The sequence below is a fragment of the Aulonocara stuartgranti genome, assembly GCF_965226115.1.
Source record: "Aulonocara stuartgranti genome assembly, chromosome: 12".
Classification (NCBI taxonomy): Eukaryota; Metazoa; Chordata; class Actinopteri; order Cichliformes; family Cichlidae; genus Aulonocara; species Aulonocara stuartgranti.
The window spans coordinates 32,187,542-32,203,179 of NC_138948.1; the positions used below are offsets into that span (position 1 = coordinate 32,187,542).

General features: G+C 40.8%; 2 protein-coding genes across 4 annotated transcripts in view; one reads left to right on the forward strand and one right to left on the reverse strand.

Moving 5' to 3' along the window:
• The first annotated feature begins 350 nt into the window (after positions 1-350).
• Positions 351-9,863, forward strand: ogfod2 (2-oxoglutarate and iron-dependent oxygenase domain containing 2). The gene is made up of 7 exons (XM_082554371.1): positions 351-625; positions 743-799; positions 6,220-6,330; positions 6,419-6,518; positions 7,230-7,354; positions 8,086-8,343; positions 8,487-9,863. The coding sequence occupies exons 1-7, from the start codon at positions 491-493 to the stop codon at positions 8,751-8,753; spliced, it is 1,053 nt and encodes a 350-aa protein (XP_082410497.1). The 5' UTR covers positions 351-490; the 3' UTR covers positions 8,754-9,863.
• Positions 9,864-10,012: 149 nt separating this feature from the next.
• The window catches only part of slc4a5a (solute carrier family 4 member 5a), a 39,984-nt gene continuing 34,358 nt past the window's right edge, over positions 10,013-15,638 (reverse strand). For all 3 annotated transcript variants that reach the window (XM_082554355.1, XM_082554357.1, XM_082554356.1), the window contains 4 exons: positions 15,279-15,452; positions 13,080-13,265; positions 12,918-12,976; positions 10,013-10,644 (listed from right to left, as the gene is read on the reverse strand). In XM_082554355.1, coding sequence (XP_082410481.1) covers positions 10,479-10,644; positions 12,918-12,976; positions 13,080-13,265; positions 15,279-15,452 — 585 coding nt within the window. In that variant the 3' untranslated portion in view covers positions 10,013-10,478. The remainder of the gene's footprint in view (positions 10,645-12,917; positions 12,977-13,079; positions 13,266-15,278; positions 15,453-15,638) is intronic.

Consider the following 15,638-nt stretch of genomic DNA (forward strand, 5'->3'; position numbering starts at 1 on the left):
CAAAATCAATAAGTCCCTTTTTTTGATACATCTCGAGTCCATGACTGTCTCCATCTGACTCCCAGGTGCATGTTTTTTTTGTTTTTTTAATACTTATATTTTTCTACAGATTATAACATCACCCACCCACCCAACACACAAACACATAGACATACTGTGTATACGCACACACACACACACACACACACACACACACACACACACACACACACACGAAAATAAAAATTAAAACATGGACTTAGGCTCAGTGTATATAAGGGCTGTTCATATTTGATATAACTGTCTCATGTTTTTGACGCCTTTTGGACGGAGGGGCTATTGACGGATGGAATGGGATGTATGTATGTATGGTGCTTTTAATTTGGAGGACGTCGAACCGGAGGTGACATATTTGTCACTGAGCGCAACGTCACAGGGCGTGCGTTTGACAGTAGTGTCCGTGGTAATGTTTTTCCCTGTGTCTTAAGCAGTTATCTTTGAACAGGCAGCAATGACGAACGAAGGCAAAGAAAAGCCTCGGTTTTATACCTGTGACTGTTTCACGACTGATAACATTTTCCTGGAGGAATACAAGCTCCATGTTCGTTTTGTGTCCGAGCAGCAGTTCAGGCTGGACTACCATGCAGTGAGTGGATACCAGTTTGCTACATTTTGATATGAAATACAAATATGATGAGAAATGGTGACATGGCAACTTTGTGAGCTGACAGGTGTGTATTGTTTGCTAATTGTTACCGCGCAGCTGCTGAAGAAGTTGGGCTGCGTCACGGATGAACAGTTTGAGGGAGTGCTCAACAAGGTAAGAAGTATACTGTATTTTACAAGTGCTGTTAAACAGGCCAAGGGATTTTTGACACAGCTGTTTCAAGCATCCCAGTTGTATTTGAAACCCTTACATTATTGTGCTTTGTACACAGAAACAAAATGATTTCACAAAAAACTTTCAAGTTCAAAATAATTAGCGTGCCGGGGATGCTAACAGTCAGTTGTTTGTCTTTTTTTGCTGGATAAGAGGGTGCAGCTCTTTGTAGTAGTTTGCAACAAGTCTCACACAGTGAGCAATCCCTCCTACTTTGGAGGATCTCTCAAGCTCCTCTGGTTTTGATGGTCTTCTGTGATGGACCTTGGTCTTTAATTCACCCCACAGATTTCCAATGGGATTCGGACTACAGACCAGTCAGTAATGCTGACTGGACTGTAATGTGTTTTTGGTCGTTGTCTTGGAAGACAAAGTGATGACCCAAACCCAGTTTTGCTGCAGACCGCTTATTTATTTACATTAAAGCTGGCAAAACCAAACCCAACAATAAAACAACATAAAAATATCAAATGAAAAATAACCGCACTGGACCACTAATAATAAAACATTTAAGGCAGCAGTTATAAATTAAGAACCAAAAAGCATTATGGCATCAAGAGTAGTAGATTCTGAATGACTTGTAAAAGATGCCTGTGTTTAGTAGGGATGGGTATAGTTTAGGTTTTATCCGATACCGGTGCCAAATCTGTACTTTTGAAACGGTGCTCGAACCAGTGCTTAAAGAATGGAGAACACAAGCTTTGTCCAAAAACCTCTTATGTTTTTATTTTTAGCAGTCTCTTTTTTTCCTGCAAAATGATAAGAACCGTCCAGCTCCACGCACGGCGCAATCCGTGCTAACTCACTAATGGAGGTCTTGCAGCAAGCTATCAAATACGGTGCATTTCTCGGCTTTTTAAAAAAAAAAACACTATGCGTCGCCAGGTGTTTCATCAGATTTGAGGTGTTACCTCCTTAAGTATCACCATAACTTCTTAAGTCCCAAAGGGGTTTCTGAGCTTCCTGCTCAAAAATGCAATACCCAAATGTAATTGATTATTTCTCTGCAATTACAAACTCTGTGCTTACAATCTTGGTATCAAAATAAAGCTAACACTTGTGAAATTTCATCCGAGGTGTAAATATTGAAGCAGATATTACTGTGTCAAAGTTACTGAGACTGGAACACAGAAAAAGTAAGTAGATTTTATCCTCGCCCTTTTTTTTTTTTTTTTTTTTTAAGCATATAACCCTTTTAAAATATGCCTCAGTTTCATTACAGAAATTCAGTAACCAACATTTAAACATCATCTGTGCAAAGATTTATGTTTTTAAAGTGAAACAGTGAAAAATTACAGCGCTGTCAATACATGAATATCCAGACGTTGTACAAAAAACCATGCCAGTTGAACTTTTTAGGTATTTAAGAGCATAAATTGATTAATTTTATTAACATGCCTAAAAATGCTTTTTTTTTTTAAATACATTTTTGAAGAATTAACCACACATTTACATGGTAATGGGTCAGGCAGGGCGATATGGCCAAAAATATTTATCACGATATATATTTGAAAATTTGCGATAACGATATAACCGACGATATAATTTTTGCGAGACAAAATACAACTCCACAACTTTACTAGCGCAAAAAAACCCCCATCCATTTATTTTCACTTAAACAAGCAGCTGTTTTTTTTATGTGCATTAAAGCTATATACAAATTTAACAGTGCAAATGCAAATTCCTTGCTGAAAGTTTAACCAAAAGGCATTTCCAGTAGAAATGGGCTGACATATCCTGAGCATAACCATGTATAATATCCACTGAAGGTAAAAAGAGGTGCTTTGCAACATTAAACTGCAGTGTGCCAAATAAAAAAATCAAATATGTATTTTTCAGACCATAAGGTGCATGGGATTAAAAGGCACATTAAGCGAAACAAAGCAGTCAGATAAATGAAACTTTATTCAACTCATTCTTCTTGCTTCCTCCACTTCTGTACCATTGATTCATTAATGTTGTAAATGCTAAATGGCCATTTGAATAGCGCTTTTCTAGTCCTAAGGACCCCCAAAGCACTTTACCAAACCAGTCATCCACCCATTCACACAGTGGTGATGGCAAGCTACATTGCAGCCACAGCCACCCTGGGGCGCACTGACAGAGGCGAGGCTGCCGGACACTGGCACCACCGGGCCCTCTGACCACCACCAGTAGGCAACGGGGTGAAGTGCCCAAGGACACAACAACTGAGACTGTCCAAGCTGGGGCTTGAACCGGCAACCTTCCGATTACAAGGCGAACTCCCAACTCTTGAGCCACTATCGCCCTGTATTCTATCACAGCTGCTCTATTCCCATGTTGTTGCAGTATATTAATGACTAACCTTCTATTGTGGATGGATTATTTCAGTTGTTCTCCTGACTGAAGTTTGGTCTGTTTACAGCATCCTGCCATGCGATTGCATTTATCTCTAACCATCAGGAACCTTCACGTTAACTTTTATCGAGTGGAAAAGTGTTAGCGTTCATCCTCCAGCTTCACTGTTTATGTTATTCTAACATAGCTGTGTTGCTAGTGATCCCGTAGCGCAGTGGTCCCCAACCCCCGGGCCTCGGACCGGTACCGGGCCGCGAGAGTTGAGACTCAGGTGTGAAATGCATGTTTTTCAGGGTTTTTATTGGTTTTCAGCGTTATTTTGTTATCGTTTTTTTTCCCGTTAACTCTGTTTTCCTGGGTATTTTCACGTGTGTTATGAATAAATCTTCTTTTTTTCGGTACCGGTACTAGTTTTATTTTGCTGTATTTATCCGCGACACCTTAAAGGCCGGTCCGTGAAAATATTGTCGGGCATAAACCGGTCCGTGGCGCAAAAAAGGTTGGGGACTGCTGCCGTAGCACATCATTATATACCAGCTAACCCAACTTCAGTAACCTTATAAACATCACTGCTGTTTAGTTTCCTGTCTTCATTTATGTTGGAAGTGATAGCAGAGCTGTACGTTTGAATTTTTTCAGAAATCTCTCAGTCAGAACATGCTATATCGTGCTTGGGTAACTAGCGAAACTAGCGGGCTAACTTCCTGCTAACTCCGTTAAATGTAATAAATTCTGTTTTCATGGATGCCTGGATGTTAAACTTCATAGTTAGACCTGGTAAAGCAGCAATGCTGTTCGTTTTATTAAAGATGAAAGAATTTAGACAGTTTTTAACTCTCAGTGATGCTGCAGTGTTCGTTTGACTTTGGGACCTGAATCGGACGGAGTTTAGGACCCAGATTACTCCCAGATTTAGAGCACCTTAGTCCAACAAATACGGTAATAACGGTCGTGTCCAAATTCATGGGCTGCATCCTCCTGAGGACCCGGCCTTCGTGGTCTATGTGGGCCGGGTCCTCAGAAGGTCGGGTAGGCTGGAAGTAAACGGCTGTGGAATTGGACGGTCTAGCCTTCTGATCAGTGTCACCACTGTCTCGGTGGAGTGTAATAAACTCGGCCATCTTCTCTGTGCCATCTAAAATATAACGGGACACTGGCGTAAATTCTCGACCATCTCACACTTCTGTTTAATCAGTTTTCTGTTTGACGTTTAGTCAGCTGTATGAAAATCAAGGAGGAACCCACGTGGGGGATTAATAAAGTTTTATTTGATCTAATCTAATCTAATAACTTTAATCTCAGCCAAACCAATTTACTCGTGAACAAATAAAACACTGAAAAAAGCCAAACAATAACATTTTTAGGTTGTCTGAGTGACTTATATATTACGTTTAACCTGAGTAGCGAAAGTCTGCGGTGATCTGAAAATGATGTGCCGGGAGTTGGGCCATTCTCGGCGGCTTCAGTGACCCTCGAGCTCCCGGCTAGCTATCGAGCTGGTGGGTAGCAGACGTCTCCGAAAACGTTGAAGCACTTTTGCAAATATGCGATATCTTGATAAACCGAGCAGATATTTGATGTTTACACAGCTACTTTCTCCCCTGAAAATATATTAAAAGTTTATTTTGTGACCCAGAAAGATTAGTATGAGTAATTTTAAAACTTAGTAGCGGCCGCCATTGTTGGAAACTGGAGTTTGAATTCTGGGATATGGTAGGCCACGAAGGACACACCCGACCCATCCTTCAAATTCGGGGAAAAGGAGGACGCATTTGTCGGCTGCATTCAGAGGAGTCTACGAATTTGGACAGCCTTCGGCGCGTCGCTGTGACGTAATCGGTCTCAGGAGGATGCAGACCATGAATTTGGACACAACCAATGACGGCATGCACAAAAAATGTGCTTTGTTGTGTATCTGACGGACAAACACCAAACCAAACGCATCACTGAAGTTGCACCATTTTTACAAACCAATTCTGGTTCAGCCGTTTCACTCAACAATCCGATTTGCCCCTTCTCATTCTCTGTTGCTGCTGTGCTTTTTCGGCTGTGTGCGTATGAAAACAAAGGCACTGCGCATGCGCATTTTACCCATATTCTATCGCGATATTTCATTTTCCTATCATTGCCTAACATTGTACCGGTACTACCGTGAACAGTATAATTTGGCCCAGCCCTAGTAATGGTCCTTTTCTGCCGTGCGCATGGAGTGTTTAATTGGTCTCTGGCCCTTTAAACTCTGAGAGGCTGTAACTTTGGTTTCTTTTGGTCAATTTGCACGATCGACACCTCTTTTTAATTGTTTGAGCCAATAGAATCACAGTAACGATGCCACGTTCACGTTACTTCAATCAATCAGACGTTCCAAGGCCAAAACCCACGTGGGCCCAAATTTACTGCATGTGATGTCTGTCCAGTCACGTGTCTATAGGTGGGTCTAAAATGGAGGTCTTTGACGGAAAATGGCTCTGATGCGGCTAGGTAGGCGTGGTAACTGCTGATAATCACCTGGCTACCAGCTACCGGTGAAAATAACAGAGGAAATCTGGATTTAATTTATACCTTTTTTTGCTATTTTGCTGGGGCACACTGTACATACTGGTATTTGTGTTCAGATATATTAAAAAAAAAAAACACTGAAAACTAAGCTGCTGCTGCTGAAATCATGGCAGTTCTGGATGTGAGCGATTAGCCAGCTTAACATTTAAACTCTGCTGCCTCTGATGTCTGTAGTACAGATGTTTTTCAGCTCTTTGAGAACAGCTGATGCTCCACTAGTGGCATCTATGTGCACTTCAATTTGCTGGCCCTGGATCAGCTTAAAAGAGAAAGGAGAATCTCTTTTTAGGATGGTATCAATATCATTGGGATTCATAAGTGACCTGTTAATGCCATGAAGCATTCAAGCCTAACTCATTAGGAAGGTATAACAAACAGAGAATAACTAGAGAATTAATATTTTATGAAAAGAAGCTGAGGTAACAAATGAGAAATCTTTGCATTACTAATAAACTGAAAGTGTCCGCCCTGTTTATGTTTAGATTTCCCAGGAAGTGGACAGACGAAAGCATCTAGGTGTGACATCTGCTCAAAGAGCTGCTGCTATCAAAGATATTTACCGGCCTCTGCATCCTCATGTCTACCATCTCCAGGTAGTCACTGCATTAACCATCATCAGCATTGTGAATAATGAAACATTAACACCTTGATAAAACACATTTGCACTTCACTTCCCCTCAGGAGTCTTACCTTACTTCAGAGTTCAAACAGATTGTTGAGTACTGTCAAAGCGACAGTGCCACTGAAGAAGGCCTCTTAGGCTTGTTGGAGGAACAAGTGGGTAAGCTGGGAAGTTCTTTTTAACTCCTCAGAGACAGAGATTCAAATGTGAAGTTGTTACATTTCCCTAAAAAGTCCAGGTGATGTGGGAGACTAACAAAAAATGTCTGAATTGAGAAAAGGGAGACATGGAGGCGAAATTGTTAAATTAAGGCTTTTATTAATATTGTTATTACAAATCCAATTAGAGAGATGGGGAAGTTGTTGTCACCTTTGAAAGAAAGGAGAAAATGGTAAGACCCAGGACTTGGTCACCAGATAGTAAGTTTTAAAAAAAGGCTTTAACACCAGAAAGTAACACAGAGCCACAGCAAACACACCTCACAACCTGCAAGCCAAAATAAAAGGCTCTCTGGCATCAGAGTTCTCCTTTCTTTGGACTTATCTGGTTTAATTGCTGAGTAGATTCAGTTGTACCAAAAAAGGCAGCACCTAAGGCGGAAGAGATGGCAGGACACACTCATACTGGGTCAAAGTCACGGCAGGCCCTGCTAGGGCCATAACAGACGTGATGGCTCAGTTTGAATGCTAAGCAATGATGTCTATTAATAGAACTACTGATTTATAACAAGTGGCGGAGAAGAAAGGGCTAGAATCACAGTGCCCGAAGTTTTACCACAGCTCAAGACAATCAAGACATTTTATTGTCGTTAACTCCACAGCTTTATGCCACACAGAGCATCTTTAACTCATTCTCTCCTCTCTGTTGCAGCTCCAAGAGTGTATCGCTTTCCTTTATTTGACAAGAGCTTCTGTGAGGATCTTATGGAGGAGTTAAAGCACTTTGAGCAGTCTGCAGCCCCTAAAGGAAGACCCAACACAATGAACCAGTATGGGGTAATAAATTAAAGCCTTCTGAAACCACTGAAAACACTCTATACCATCTCCTTAACTGTGCAGTTGTGGCCAGATGTTTACATCTTTAATGACTCTAAAAACAAGATTTGGGGCCACAAGCTTGAATTATTATAGATTTTGTCTAATTTCACTGATGTCCAAGTGATCCATGCCAAATGTACCTTCATACCATCACTGATGCTGGCTTTTGGATTATGTGGTGATAAGCTGTTTGCTGTTTCTCCTTTTTAGCTTGGAGGATTCAGCATCCAAGATTTCCCACAATGCTGTCTCAGTCTCAAGTTGCGCTTTATTTTTTTTCTTTGTAGATAGATTTTATATGGGGATTTAACCCATACAGTGGGAAGGAAAAACTCCCTGTTAACCATAAGAAACGACCCAGGCTCAAGGAGGAGGAGCCTTCTGCTGCAAACGAGTGGGGTTGATGGGAGGTTGGGGCTGTATGTTTAACTACTTGCCCAACCAAAAAAATAAATGCAATTATTTATTTTCTAATACTTCACCAAATTAGCTAAAAAAATCACAGGAATTTCTTTTTGTAAGCATTACTTGGATATGCTGCCTTTTGTAGGTATAACAATTTAAATGGACGGTTTAAATGATTTGGAAATTCCTGTATTTGTGCTTTTATTAACATTTCAGAGAGTGTCTCTACCTTTGTAGAAATAAAGCTGTATAAGTTGTCTTGTTGCTCTTCCTTGTATCTTCAGATTCTCCTTAATGAGCTGGGCTTTGACGAGCACTTCATCACACCTCTCCGTGAACAGTACTTGCTGCCACTCACCTCCCTGCTTTATCCAGACTGTGGGGGGTGCTGTCTGGATAGTCACAAGGCCTTTGTGGTCAAATATGACATGAATGAAGATCTGGACTTGAGCTACCACTATGACAATGCAGAAGTCACCCTGAATGTTTCACTGGGCAAGGAGTTCACTGAGGGCAACCTTTATTTTGGTGATATGAGACAGGTGATGCCCTGCTATGATTTATGATGTTGTTTATGATATATGTTTTTCATTTTTGTTGTGTACAACTAAAACATATAGATACAAAATAATAAAAAAGTTATTTGATACAAAAGTATAATTAATAGTTTTTGCCTTCTCTGTAGGTTCCTGTAAGTGAGACGGAGTGCTCAGAGGTTGAACACAGGGTGACTGAGGGCCTCCTCCATCGGGGTCAACATATGCATGGTGCTTTACCCATCTCTTCTGGTCAGCGCTGGAACCTCATCATCTGGATGAGAGCCTCACAGGAACGAAATAAACAGTGCCCCATGTGCAACAGGACACCCACATTGGTGGAAGCGGAGGGCTTTGCTGATGGCTTCACAAAACACTCTGATCCACCACAGAACATCTCATGCGCGCTGACGTGATGCATCCAGTTCCTTTTGACTAAAGACTGCACGGGCTGATTATAGGAAGACGTTAAAGTGAACGAATTCTTATGAAGTAATATGACTCATTTGAAATTAGGATGATTATTTTATGAATATTAGTAATAGTCAATTCAGATTTATTTATATACAGCCAAATCACAAATATAGTTGCCTCAAGGTGCTTCGTATAATAGAGAAAAGCCAAACAATCAGATGACCCCCTTCCCTGTGAATAACCCAATTGCGACAGTTGGGAGGAAGAAGGAGGATTCTTGGGGAGGAGCAGCCATCTGCTGTGAATGGTAATAATATTAATATTTGGCTCAGACATTTAGTGTAGTGTCCCGTTTTATAATATTTTCTTGAGATAATATTGCCACTCAGTGTTTTGGGTGAAGATTTCCAGTCGTCATAGGATATTGCATTTTCAGAATCACCAATCAGATCTGATAAAACTGTTTAAAACTTTTGAATTTCTCCTAAAATAAGGCTTTAAAATTCTCTCTTTGCCCTGGAAGTTTTTCTTCTACAAACTTTTTTTGTTGTTGCACAATTGTCGTTTGGATTTCAGTCGTCAGTAGGCGTCCTTTTATTCAACAAAGTCAGAATTTGTAGGGGGTCATCTACCATATATTAGATCGATGCATTTCTAAGGAGATGTCATCTCGGTTGTGGGCAAAAGACCTGCAACTGACAAATAAAGGCTATCTCTCATCTCTCTTGTTTATAAATGTATGTATCTGCAGGCTGCAGAAGTCCACATTGCTAAAATGAGGTTTAATGTTTAGCAAAATGTGCCTCATTGGTCTTGGATCAGAAAGAATGAAGGCACTGTTGGAATAATCAACATTTGCTAAGCCACAGATTTGGCTGCGATACATCCCTGCTGTATATCTCTGAGGAAAAAACACACAGTTTGAAATAATAGAAGTTTAATTACACAAATTCTGTTAGTTCATTAATATTCTTTGTGTGTAAATGTCTTTGCTATGTAGTCGAAGTAATTAATTTCTCACACAGAATTTTTTTAAGAACACTAATATGAACCTGCTCGCTACATCTTACAAAATAAATGGATTCTTTTCAACAAACATCACAACATCGTGGCCTTTTGGTTGTTTCTTTTTACTCCTGCTTGTGCTATTATAGTGTTGAACTGGGGGGGAAATTGGGAGGTGGGGAGGGTCAGGTTCACTTGCATATTCAAACACACCAAAACACAAGTGCAACAAAGGCATGGCTCTGGTTGCTAAGGTATTGCTTATTTTCATGTATCTTGCATTGAAATCCAATTCTGTACATGCAGGCTTATGAGAGCATAGTACATTAAGTTTGGGCCTTGTATAGTGTGGATTTAGTGTAATTACAATGATAGTACAATATAGCTATAATAAGATACAATTTCACAAAAAACACTATACAGATAAATATTTCTGCTTGTTACAGTCCTTTACATTATACACATACACAAGTATATAGTTTTCAATGTACCATTCAGAGCAATGTATGCCAAATGGACCTGTTTAAAATAATATTTAAAAAAAAAAATCTTATCCAAGTGCAGTCTTAAGTGCAGTTATTGCATCAGTCCCATCTCACTGGGTTCAGCTGTCAGGTGTCTGTGCCATCCTGTGCTGTCTGCGGGTCAGCACTGGCTGCTTTCAGTAGTCTGCCCACACTTTGTTTTATGTTCTTCAGTCAATGAGATATCGTGTCTCAGCTTTATAATGTGGTCTCACTGCTCATGTCATGGGGCCGGTGGTGGTCGATGTCTGAATCGTAATCTGACTCCATCTCGATCTTGACCTGGGGCACCGGGCACGGCATTCCTTGGCCCATGGTCACGGAAGGAGACGACGGACAGGAGATCTTCAAATGGAGGGTGATGCTGAGAAGGGCAAGGTCCAGTTACCATACACACCCATAGCCAAAGACACAGTGGTTCTACAAGGAGGGGAGGGGAATGCGGCGGAGCTTGGCTGTGAGACACGATGATAATAATAATAATAATAATGGATTGGATTTATATAACGCTTTTCAAGGCACCCAAAGCGCTTGGGTGCCTTGATGACTACAGCAGTTTGGGTTAGCGCTTAGCTAACGAGTGAAATCAGTCCCAAAATATTGGCTGTTGCTCCCACAGGGAGTCAGCAGACTAGCTGATGGTTCCCACACTGTAAATGACATAGACTGTACCTACATTATGGTCTGAAAAGTAAAGTGCACTAAACTCGTATTCCTTCTAATGGCCAGCAGGGGGAGCCCTGGTTTCTAAATCAAGTCTAGTTGAATAGACATCTATCGGAAATGGATGGTGAATATGCTCATCTGGCTTTCATAAGAGGACTTCATTAACCACTGGGTGATGCTGTAGTAGCCATACCCATCTTTTATATGCAGCCTGTGGTTTAAATTAAACGTGAGCAAACATAGCTTGAATTTACTGAGTACATTGGAATAACATAATAATAAAACATCCTACTTTTTTAAATGTTAATTTGCAATGATAAATTTGTTTTGACTCTGATATCAAGTGTTTTTGAGTTTTTGATTGTGCACTATTATGCCTGCCTGCCTTTTGCATTATGTCAGCACATGTTGTAAAGACTTGTATAAAAACTCATACAATAGCTTCAAAGGTCCGGCGATCAGTGCATTTTGTGTTTGTATAAATCCTTCAATAAAATAACGTCACAGAGAATTTATGTACTTCCACAGATGGCTGCATGTAAACAAAAAAAGTTCACAGTGTCAATTCCAAACCATGCCTCTAATAAAGCAATGCAGACATGATGGGAACATTTGAATCAGCCACAAAGGGCAAACAGCCCAAAGTTACAGTATTTATGGTTAAATAATGTAAATGGCACTTTCAGTGCAAAATGTATGCAATGAAACTGCTGTGAGGGACGGAGGCAGGTTGGAGAGCTGGGGTCTGACTACATATCACATGCAGGTGTGACTGATGTACTAAAGAGATTCAGCACATGGAAGAAAAAGAAACAACCAAATGATGTATGCTGCACATGGAGGATTATACAGTTGTGTATACAGAGGCCTAAAATATATCCTCTCTATGTGCTAGATACACACAGGACTAAAAAGACCACACAATAACTTCTTCATCTAGTTTGACTGCTCGCACACTATGTTAAACTACACAACGAACACTGAAGCCTTTGAGATACATAGCAAAACTATGCTGCTTTAAGGTGAGCAGTGAAGAGTAACAACATGCTGAGTTGTGTGCAGAGGGCAGCTCAGACACAGGCTGTCAGATATTTAAAACATTACACTGTTCAGCACAACAACCATCTGCATTGCCTTAAAGTGCATGGAGAGGAGACCGAACTCAAACATGACACATGACAACCATGGGACTGCACATGTGTATGTTTACAAAACATACAGAGGAAAATACAGAAGTAATGAATTGAATTTCTTGTTAAAATACAGGCCATTTAAAGGGTGTGCAATAAGTCAGTATATCAATATAAAAAGGCTATGTGATCAATTTTCATGCGACCGAGTCTATCCAAGTATTTGCCAGTTTCATGTTTAGTTTGATGAGCCATTCAGTTAAAATTTCTTATTTTGTCTATGTTCCAGTTCACCCAAACTGCACAAACATGCAATTCCCTCTAGTGGTAATGAGCTATACAGAAATCAGTGTAACTAATACATTTTTTTGCAGGTACATTCCACCCAAGAAATATTCTCTGCAAAAAAGAGGGGGGTGAGATTAATATAGCTTTAAATCAAAGGAGCTTACCAACTGGTAAAGTTGGAGCTACTTTTAATTATTTTTGAACAACTGCATATCTTAATTTATAGTAACACATCAAAGGTTATTTGTCAGCTATATTAATATCTTCAAAATTGTTCTTATATGCAGGATTTAAACAGTGTGTGAACTTATGCTGCATTTTCCTAGTTTGGACTATTTTATGTCTTATGCTGCATCACTGACCGAGTATCACTGATCCTTATGTATATTTTGTGAACTGACCCTTTAACTGTGCACTTTGACATATATATATCTGTGTGTGTTAAAGAGCCCTGCGTGTGGCTGCAGCCTGGCAGTATGCTCCCCACTGAGTCTGTGTGACATCAGGATAGACGAGGTCTTTGTAGGGGATGTGCAGTTTGAGAACACAGTACCTTCGATCCAAGTCTGACTCAGAGCTGGGTGAGTGGTTCGCGTAGCCGTGATACTTGTCCTGCAAGCAAACACATACACACACAGTACAGACGGTGCGCTTCACACACTTATGTCATGGTTTGTCAGTCCTGTAGGGGGCAGAAAAAGCTTGAGTTTCTCACCTCCTCCTCATTGTCATCAGGTTTGGGCTTCTTCTTCTCTTTCTCCTTCTCTTTCCCCTTCCCCTTCTTCTTGTCATCATCCTTCTTCTTCTTCTCTTTTTCAGGCAGGAGGTCATCCAGCCACGCCAAGTCGTGCTGGGAGAAGACCATGTCCAGCATCTTTCTGACCACCATCAGACCCAGGATCTGGTGTTTGACACAGAGACAGACCAACACAGAGATCTTGTTTCAGCTCCTGGTAACATTCATCTCATATATGAGTTATGCTGTGAATATGATTTTCTGGATGCCATGTATAGGTGATGTTAATGGGAATCACTGGTTGACACAGTAAAATCAGAGCAGTATTTACATACTTTAAAAACACCATTAAAACTATCGCTTTTACATATTCTGCACATTTACAGCTTCTATATGTGGAAAAGATTCATGTACAGGGTGGGCCATTTATTTGGATACACCGTAATAAAATGGGAATGGTTGGTGATATTAAAGTCCTGTTTGTGGCACATTAGTATATGTGAGGGGGCAAACTCCTCAAGATGGCTGGTGACCATGGTGGCCATTTAGAAGTCGGCCATCTTGGATACAACTTTTGTTTTTTTCAATAGGAAGAAGGCCATGTGACACATCAAACTTATTGGTAATGTCACAAGAAAAACAATGGTGTTCTTGGTTTCAATGTAACTTGATTCTTTCATGAGTTATTTACAAGTTTCTCTTTGTTCACAGCCATTGACATGTCGAAGAGGTTAACACGTGAAATTGTGTTGATATCTGGTGAACGCCGTAACCGGGTCATTGCAGCAGATTTCAATGCAAGACACCCTACGAGACCACCCATCTCCCATGCTACAGTTAGCAAACTGCTTGCTAAGTTTCATGAAACTGGTTCAGTGTTGGATTAGCCAAAATGTGGACGTAAGAAAACTGTCACTAATGAAGAAACATCAGTGGCTGTCCTAGCTTCATTCAGCAAGAGCCCACAGCGTAGCAAGAGCCCACAGCATAGCACTCGCCGCATGTCACTGGAGAGTTGCATTAGTCGAACATCCCTTCGGCAGATATTAGCTACTCACAAACTCCAGCTACTGCAGCATCTCAACGAGGATGACCCAAATTGGCACACAGAATTTGCAGAATGGGCAAAACAAAAATCGGAACAGGACCCTCAGTTCACGCAGAAGAATTTGTTCAGTGATGAGGCAAACTTTTATGTGAATGAAGTTAACAAACAAAACCACCGCTATTGGTCTGACACCAACCCACATTGGATGGATCCCTCCAAGACTGTTGGAACAACAAAAGTGATGGTTTGGTGTGGTATATGGGGTACAACGATAGTGGGTCCATTCTTCATCAATGGAAACCTCAAGGCCACTGGGTGTTTGAAATTGCTACATGATGATGTGTTTCTCTCTTTATGCACTGAAGCTGGCACGTTCCCTGAGTTTTTCCAGCAAGATGGTGCACCACCACATTATGGGTACCAGGCCCGAGCATTCCTAGATGAACAGTTTCCTGGAAAGTGGATTGGTCGTCGTGGGCCAGTTGAATGGCCCCCAAGGTCTCCCGATCTGACCCCATTAGACTTTTATCTTTGGGGTCATCTGAAGGCAATTGTCTATGGTGTGAAGATACGAGATGTGCAGCACCTGAAACTACGGATACTGGATGCCTGTGCTGGCATTTCTCCTGCGGTGTTGCTGTCAGTGTGTGAAGAGTGGGAGAAGAGGGTTGCATTGACAATCCAACACAATGGGCAGCACATTGAACACATTTTACAAGTGGTCAGAAACTTGTAAATAACTCATGAAAGAATCAAGTTACGTTGAAACCAAGAACACCATTGTTTTTCTTGTGACATTACCAATAAGTTTGATGTGTCACATGACCCTCTTCCTATTGAAAAAACAAAAGTTGTATCCAAGATGGCCGACTTCTAAATGGCCACCATGGTCACCAGCCATCTTGAGGAGTTTGCCCCCTCACATATACTAATGTGCCACAAACAGGACTTTAATATCACCAACCATTCCCATTTTATTACGGTGTATCCAAATAAATGGCCCACCCTGTAGTTTTAGCATCAGCATCTGTGTTTCTTCCATTTCAAAACACTTGTCTCTCAGCTCCATCCATCTCACAACACAGGATCTATAATTTGTGGTGCAAAAGGGAGTATTTCATCACACTTACCATAACGGGAAATATGATTGCCAAGAAGGTGGACTTGAGGACCCAGAGCACAGCCAGACATGTAATCTGGATCAGAGTGAACAGGTGTACCCTTCTGAGAGGAACATGACGCAGGTAGGTGAAGTCAGGTTGGTGCTTGGAAGGCATCATGTACAACTTTATCCTGTCCCAGAACTGTGGAAGGCAATGACAACAAGAGGGTTGAGGGGCAGGAATTTATGTTAAATACAAATAAACTTACAACGATCATGAGTGCTTAAATTATTTAGAGCAGACTTGTGCAGTTTATTTATTGTTGTTTCACACATTGTGTCGAATTGAAAACCTTTTTCTTTTCTTTTTGATTTTTTTTATCTTTGC

What these genes read in the sequence shown, in the direction of transcription:
- ogfod2 (XM_082554371.1), top strand. Translation starts at nt 491, where the DNA reads ATGACGAACGAAGGCAAAGAAAAGCCTCGGTTTTATACCTGTGACTGT. An exon ending in TCAGGCTGGACTACCATGCA is followed by an intron (nt 626 to 742) that starts GTGAGTGGATAC and finishes GTTACCGCGCAG; the next exon opens with CTGCTGAAGAAGTTGGGCTG. An exon ending in ACACAATGAACCAGTATGGG is followed by an intron (nt 7,355 to 8,085) that starts GTAATAAATTAA and finishes TTGTATCTTCAG; the next exon opens with ATTCTCCTTAATGAGCTGGG.